The sequence below is a fragment of the Mus pahari genome, chromosome 3 (genome assembly GCF_900095145.1).
Source record: "Mus pahari chromosome 3, PAHARI_EIJ_v1.1, whole genome shotgun sequence".
Classification (NCBI taxonomy): domain Eukaryota; kingdom Metazoa; phylum Chordata; class Mammalia; order Rodentia; family Muridae; genus Mus; species Mus pahari.
This window is the reverse complement of record NC_034592.1, coordinates 73,924,377-73,932,295: the sequence shown is the minus strand read 5'-3', so window position 1 is coordinate 73,932,295 and position 7,919 is coordinate 73,924,377. Positions and strand designations below refer to the sequence as shown.

The 7,919-nt window shown below is 33.9% G+C and overlaps 1 protein-coding gene across 1 annotated transcript; it reads right to left on the bottom strand.

Moving 5' to 3' along the window:
- Positions 1-6,979: 6,979 nt before the first annotated feature.
- Positions 6,980-7,919, bottom strand: LOC110319031 (olfactory receptor 4C11). The gene has a single exon (XM_021194431.1). The coding sequence runs from the start codon at positions 7,901-7,903 to the stop codon at positions 6,980-6,982; it is 924 nt and encodes a 307-aa protein (XP_021050090.1). The 5' UTR covers positions 7,904-7,919.

The following is a 7,919-nucleotide window of genomic DNA, read 5'->3' as shown; positions in this document are numbered from 1 at the left end:
AAAAAGAAAAGAAAGAGACTGCCTATAGTAGGCCTGCATGGATATCTCAAGAGACCTTGGCAGCTCATTTTAGGAAAGGATTGCATCTGGAATCCTGAGAAGCAGGAGACATATTCCTCCAGGGGACATGCCATCTGAAATATGGAACGGAGACATCTCAGTAGCTTGTGGCAACTCTTTGTAACTACCACTGTTCCCATTTCTCCTAATCTTAGCTCTGGGCAAAAACTATATAGATTTCATTTGTGCATTTGTGTGTGATTGCTTTTCAGTTGGTCATGGTGTACATAATTGTTCTATTATATCTGACTTTTTTACTTCTTTCCCCTTCTGCTCTGGCACATTCTGAGAAATTTGATGTTCCTTCATGTAATGATTCTTAAACAATTAAAAATTGAGGCATGGGTCACAGCACAGCACTGTCCTAATGACCCAGGTGCATGCTGTGTGTCCTTATCTTGGAAACAATGTAATAACTGCATAATGGTAGTTCCAGACTAATGCTTAACTTGCAAAGAAAGTTTGAAGAAATTATTAGAAAATTAAGTAGAGTCAACCTTTGGGACCCCAAGGCAGGGGCGCGGGGAAACTATTGAAGTTATGAAATAAGTTATCCACAACATTTAAGAGTAGTTCCTTAATAAGTATAGAATATGTAAACTCTTATAAAACTCTTAATAAAACTAAGTCAAAACACTTGGACTCTTAGGAGAGTCACTGTGTGCAATGTGCAGAAGCAGAAAGCTACAGAACTATTAAGTTAAGGGTTAACTTGACTCTTTCGGGCCACGGTCTGGCAGTTTTGCCCATATCACTTATCATTAGAGCTTCCCAAAAAATTCAAGTAGCTGGCCTCAGAACTCTGCAGTATAATAAGCCGAAAGTTAAAGTTTAAATAATGATACGTTTGGAATTATTACTTTGGCTATAGGCCTGGTAATAGGGAAGCTTGATACTTTGGGGGAAACTTTTAATTCTTGATTCTTTGTGGTACATGGTTATTTTTGAATTAGATTTGGCAATGATCATGCAATGTCTTTTTTTCCTAACCTGCTTTTGGAGTATCAATAAAAGACTGGGACAAGAAAGAGGCAAAAGAGGGAGTGAGGAGCATGTGAGTCAAATTTGGAGAGAAGGAGAAGAGCATGTGAAGAGTGAGTGAAGAGAGAATAGGAGGTATATATGGAGAGTGTGTTTGTGTGAGTGAAAGGAGAGTGCATGTGGTATGTGTGAGATGTGTGTGAGAGTGAAAGGGGAACACATAGAGGCATGTAGGAAAGTGGGAGTGCAAGAAATGAAAAACACACAGAAGAAAAGCAGCGTGTGCAGGACAAGGCAGTGTGCAGCCTGCAGCTTCAAGCAAGCAAGAGAGAGAGAGCAGAGAGTAGGAGAGGAGAGAAATTTTAAGCCTTGAAAAATTGTCTGTCAGTTTGTACCCAAAAAAGTAGTCTGTGTATATTTATTAGGTACCTTCCAGATATCCCTGCTTCCAGTTGAGAAATCCAATCCTGTGTGGAGGTTCAACTTCCACACACTCTAGGATGTGAAATATTCAGCAATAGGGTTTATTTTTCAAATTTTGAGAGGTAACCAAGAGTGTCAATAGACTGTAATGCTTGTAGTCTATGGTATCTGACTAGCTAAGAATGAAATGAAGTAGCCAAAGAAGTAACTTATTCACAGTACCAGGGTTTTACTAACCTGTTAGCAGTGTTTAATAGAGGCTTTGCTCCTAATAACAGAATATGGCCACTTAAACATTTTTTTATATTAGCACACAATTTAGGAAACATTTTATAATTGTAACTTTCCATGTTTTTTTTTTTCAAATGGGGTTTACTATTAGTTATCCCATCTATGACTGTTTTTAAACTTGTAACACCTAGAACCTACATGAATACATTTGCCCTACATGTTCACCTCAGATGATCTTTTCTCTATTCTTTCTATGGTGTGCTGTTTACAGTAAGTGATAAAGGCTTTATAAAACCTGGGGTATGTTTCTTTAAGTTCCAATTCTTTTTATTTTTATATAAAATTTTATATTTTATATAATCCAGTATACTTATAATACTTTAGGGTAGTGTGCAGGACCTGGTGTGGCCTTTGTGTAGACAATGTGACCTGGTTCCTGCCACAGTGTGAGCTTCCATGGTGTTGATGGCTGCTTTGGGCTTAAAGCTTATTTGTGTAATGATGTCTATTTTCTGGAACCAGTACTAGCACTGGAAGACTCTTCCCTTTGGAGAAGTGTCCTCCCTGTTAATGCTAATGACTCCATGATAATAGAAACAGCAGGAATCCAGGAGTAGGGGATATGGCTATGTGTCAGCAAAATGATAAACATTGGGAATTTTAAATATAACATTTTACTTTATTTTTTCCTATTTTAAATTAACAACTAATTATTTGGAAATTCAGCAGACTTTGTGATTTCCCTACCCGCACCCCCAGAGACAGATTTCTTCAGGACAGCCTGTAAGGCTATGGAAAAGAGCTCTAAGTACAGGAGTTTGTAAATATAAAATTTCTCTGCTATGCAAAAAAACAAAGATGCAATATATAATATATAAGGGGCTTCATGAATCTAAAGTAAAATGCAGCTATACTGTGAGCCAACTTGTTAGACAAGCACTAGGAAGGAGATAAGAGATTTAGGAAGAAGAGATTGAAGTCTCCCAACCAAAGTTATTTTGTTTAGGCTTGCAAAGGCAGATAGATTCCTGAGTTCAGGATCAGCCTAGGACAGATAAAGGTTAGACTCAGGCATGGTGGAATTGGGTAATTTCAGGGCAAGGTTTCACCTTATTACCTGTGTTTAACAGAGCCAGGCAGATCTTTGATTTTTTTTTTTTTTTTACCATGATCAAAGAAAATGTATACTTGCTGTTTCCTTAGAATTAAGGGGCCAAATTCATGGGATATTGGCTCATAGGCCAATCAAATGGAATACTAATGTAAATGGCTAATTTGATTTGTAAATAAAAAACTGGACTTTTGTTCTGTATGGGATGAGCTAATAGAACAAGATACCAGTTCTTTAGAATTTTTGTAGAGAGGGCTGTGCTGTCTGGAGATGTCTAGAGATGGTAAACTGTCCTTCAATAATATTTTTTTCTAGCAGGATTTCTGATTCAGTTGGAAGATCCTTTTTTTTTTTTTATATAGCAGGTTTTTTGACTTTGGTCAGAAATCACATGAACTGCCCAAATAGATTTTACACAATTTTTACTAGCAGAGAAACCTGTCTCAACCACAGAAAGTTTTTAAAATAGCAAGAATAAAGCTGTATAGAGCAGAGCAGAACGCAAAGAAAGAGATAGCATTTCAGTGGAACCTAGGCTGCCAGCTTGGGCCCACTATGTGCCTTCCAGTAGTTTCTTTTCACAGCTCCCAAACAACCCTTCCCTCAGGAACATGTCTCCAAGACAAAGCTGGTCCTTGGCAGGAATGGGTTTGGGTGATCAAAGGTTAAGTAACAGAACAACAGCTAACTTTTAAGTTCTTAGCGTTCCATAGCACTAAGACAACAGTCACTCATTATACTAACTATATATTTCATGAAGGCTTTTGAATTAAGGAACTATGAAGACTCTGAAATAAAAATAAGGATATAAAATGCTGAATATCATGACTCCATCCATGATATCTCACTTAACTCTATGACAATGCACAATTAATATTTAGCAAGTAAGAAAAAAATCAGGAAACTATTTATCCTCATTATTTACTTAGATAATTGATATCAGTTGTAATTCATTAGACTGTTACAAAAATTTGTGGTAGTTAGAGGTTAAATTGAGAACTGCATCTGATGATTACATGTGTCTGAACTCTAGCAGTTCTTTATACTTGGATCTTATCAGCTATAATTTTGTGAAAACAATGTGAGCCAGGCTTTTTTGAAGATATAAGATGATATAACTATAAAAAGGCTCAAACTAATAAGTATTTTATAGAAACAGGGAAAAGTAATATTTTCAGTTTAATATTCTTTCTAATTATAATTGAGATCCTTTGAATTTCAAAAAATTATCCTATTAATATATACTAACAGGAATTATTAATGAAAAATATAAAATTTATTTTATACTATTTTGAAAACCTATTTTATAATGAAAATGTCACATAATAAGTTTCCATCTTAAAATTCTTCATTTTATTCAATCTTCTTTAATCCTCATGACAAACCAACAAAACAGGAAGTATTTTCATTTGTGAGAGTGAGAAACTAGATTTAATTTTTCATATCCTCTTTTAAAAGAAGAGTTAGAGTGGTTAAACCACTATTAGGATTGCTATTTAGTGATTAGAAAGTGAGGAAAATAACTTTGCCTGTAGTTATGAAAATTAAAGACAGTGTCCCTTTCATCACAGAAAAGTGCTTTAAAGTAGAGGGAGATTGTCATCCTAGATCATAGACTGAATCTATTACACACCCTTCTTAAAGATAAAATAAGAGCAATTAACAATCATTATACCAACTTTTCAAATTTATTACATTTTTAGAGTCTTCAAAAATATTTTTAAAAGAAATAGCTTTTGATTTAAAAACATAAATTCTACAGAACTTCATTCCTGGTCTGTGCTAAGGGTAGATTCTTTAAAAGGTATGTCAGTGGTGCTGGGTTCAGTCTCTATTTTTAGATTTTTTTTCCCTTGAAAAAAATTAATATACCAATTAACTCATTTCGAGTGAATCACAGATATGTTTTTTTTGTATATCATTGAATACAATTGACTACAATTTCCTAAAATACAAAGATAAGTATAATTCATGGATTTTTTTTTTTTCTTATCATTGATGAAGTTGCACAGTCACTGCAAAATTTCCCTTCAGGTGGATGTATTGTCAAAGAACTTTAAATATAACATTTAACTTAATTTTTTTACCAATTTTAAATTAACAACTACAAAATTAAATTTAATTAATTAAATTCCAATTTAATAATTTGGAAGTTCAGCAGACTTTCTGATTCCCCTACTCCCCCACCATCACAGACAGATTCTTATTCTATTTTCTTTTCTTTTCTTTTTTTTTTTTTTTTTTTTTTTTTTTTTTTTAAAAAACTTTCATTTAATCTTTTTTTTTTTTTTTTTTTTATTAGATATTTTCTTTATTTACATTTCAAATGCTATCTGGAAAGTTCCCTTTACCCTCCTCCCACCCCTGCTCCCCTACCCCCACCACTCCCACTTCTTGGCCCTGGTCTTCCCCTGTGCTGGGTCATATTTGTTCTATTTTCAAATACTGCTTTCCCTACTATCTTCTTTTCTGATCTTTCATTTAAAAGATCTCATTTTCAATTACCTTTCCTAGGACACAAGTGTGTGTTTATATATGTCTGTATGTGTACAAATATTTCATAAAAAAAAATTGTTGCACTTATGTTTGCACTGTTTATTATTTGCTTCCATTCCCTATGACAGGTATATCAAATTTTAAAAACCTATTCAAACCCTAAACGTTTTGTCTCTGGAACATGAAGAAATAATGAACGCAAAAATATCTTACATTGCTTCATTTAATTTACTCTGCCATCTTTTATGGAAGACATGGTTGGAATTAGAGACGCTTTTCTATTGGTTAGTGAAGAAGAAGAGTCAGATTTAAAAAAATCTGGTTCTATTCAAGTTCACATATAATTTAATACAACAAATAATTGTTTATTAAAAGTTCATTGCTAACACAACTGTGGTACACAAAGTGATTATTCTCTAAGTTTTGGTTGTGTAGATTTTATTAGCAATTCTAATCCAAATTCTGTATTGAAACAGAGGAGGGAACTTGGATCACTTCTAGAGCAGTGGTTTCTCTTTAACTTGTTAAAGAGAAAAGAATGGTAGTTTACAAAACCTGTGATGACTCCACTCATTTTCATCAAGTTTAGGATATCATAAGAATAGCATCCTGTTTGCAGGAATTCTTCAAACAGGAACAAGGAAAGGAATGGAGAGTACCACTTTGAGACCCTGGTCAGTGATGAGGAGAAACCTGAAGACATTCCTGGAAATGGACATTAAGGGAAGAGAAAAATATTGATACCTGTTGAACAGGAGTTTTATCAGTTTTGATAAACATCACTCTTCTTATTCAGTGTGTGTTTTTGTATATGGTCGTGGTACAAATTACAGTAAGCCTTTCCAAATTTAATAATTAAGGAGAAAAATAACACAGCACATGATTTGAGAAAAGATACCAGGAATTACCAGAAAACAAATGGATAAACCAAAGCAATCGACCAGAATCACCACTACCACCACAAACAACAACAAAAACAACAACAACAACAACAACAACAACAACAACAACAACAACAAAACAGACAAAATTTAATAGCTAAATCTTTGTACAAATGTGTGGCAACTTTTAAAAATTGGGGACTACCAACTAAGAAGGAAGAATTGAGTAGAAATAATATTGATGCACAAGTTTTATGAATTAACCTACACTATATCAAGTAATGACACACAAAAAATTATGCCTAGGAATTTTTATAGAATTGATCAGGAGTATTTTTAGCATATTTAATTATATTTTTTTAAATGAATAGATATTTAATGAGTTGTATTCTATAGAATATTATTCCTATGTAGCTAAATAAACCATGGATGAAAATCACAATTTAAATACTTTCTTTATTTTTCTAGTGATTGTTAATCAATACCTCCAAGTCCAATTTTTGTATTTTTTTTGTCTATCAAGTACTAATTGTTTCAAATTGATCCTTTCTTGTATAGTGACTGTATTGAAGTATCTGTCAGATTATATTATTTGATTTCAAATTCTTTGTTTATTTTCTACATAATTATTTCAATCAACATTTCTTAATTTATATTTAGAAGATGAGAAAGAAATATAATTTTTGTCAATGTTTACTTTTTCTTTAATCAATCAAAAATATTAAGAGCTTAGAAAATATATGTTATAACACATATAGCTAAAATATTCCAGTATGATAATATTTGATACCTGGACTTATTCAGTCATAATTTTAACATGCCATAATTTTTTCATGGCATTTTTAACTTCAGCATTCCTTAATGTATAGATGATCGGGTTGAGAAAGGGTGTTCCAATGGTATAAAATACTGCAACCATTTTGTCCATAGGAAAAGTAGTTGGTGGCCGTGCATATATGAATATGCAGGGTCCAAAGAATAAGATAACTACTATTATATGAGATGTGCAGGTAGAGAGTGCCTTTTTTCTCCCTTCAGCACTGTGGTTTCGCAGAGAGTGTAAGATGACAAAATATGAGATAATCAAAATTACAAAACTGCTTGAGCAAATGGCACCACTGTTAGACACTAACAGCAGATTTATCATGTATGTATCCATGCAGGCAAGTTTCAATAAGGGCTGTAAGTCACAGCAATAATGGTCAATTAGATTGGGCCCACAGAAGGGCAGTCTCAAGGCCAAAACAATCTGAGCAGTGGAATGTATAAAAGACCCTATCCAGGCAACTATAATCAAGATGACACAGACCTGCCGGCTCATGATGACTGGGTAACGCAAGGGTTTACAGATGGCCACATAACGGTCAACAGCCATGAGAATGAGGACAAAGATCTCCATGCAGCCAAATAAATGGAGAGCAAAGACTTGTGTCATGCATTCATTGTAGGAAATGATGTTCTTTTTAAAAAGTGCATCCACAATGAGTCTTGGGGCTGTGGAAGTTGAAAAGCAGGTATCAGCAAAGGACAAATAAAACAGGAAGAAGTACATGGGACTCCCAAGTGTCCGACTGAACTTGATTGTCACAATAATGAGTGTATTCCCCACTACAGTCCCCATATAGAAAACTAAGAAGATTATAAACACCATTTTCTGCTTCAGGGGATCCTGTGTCAATCCTAGTAGTACAAATTCGGTGACAGTGCTGTTCTGCTGCATTGTGTCAGTTCATGAG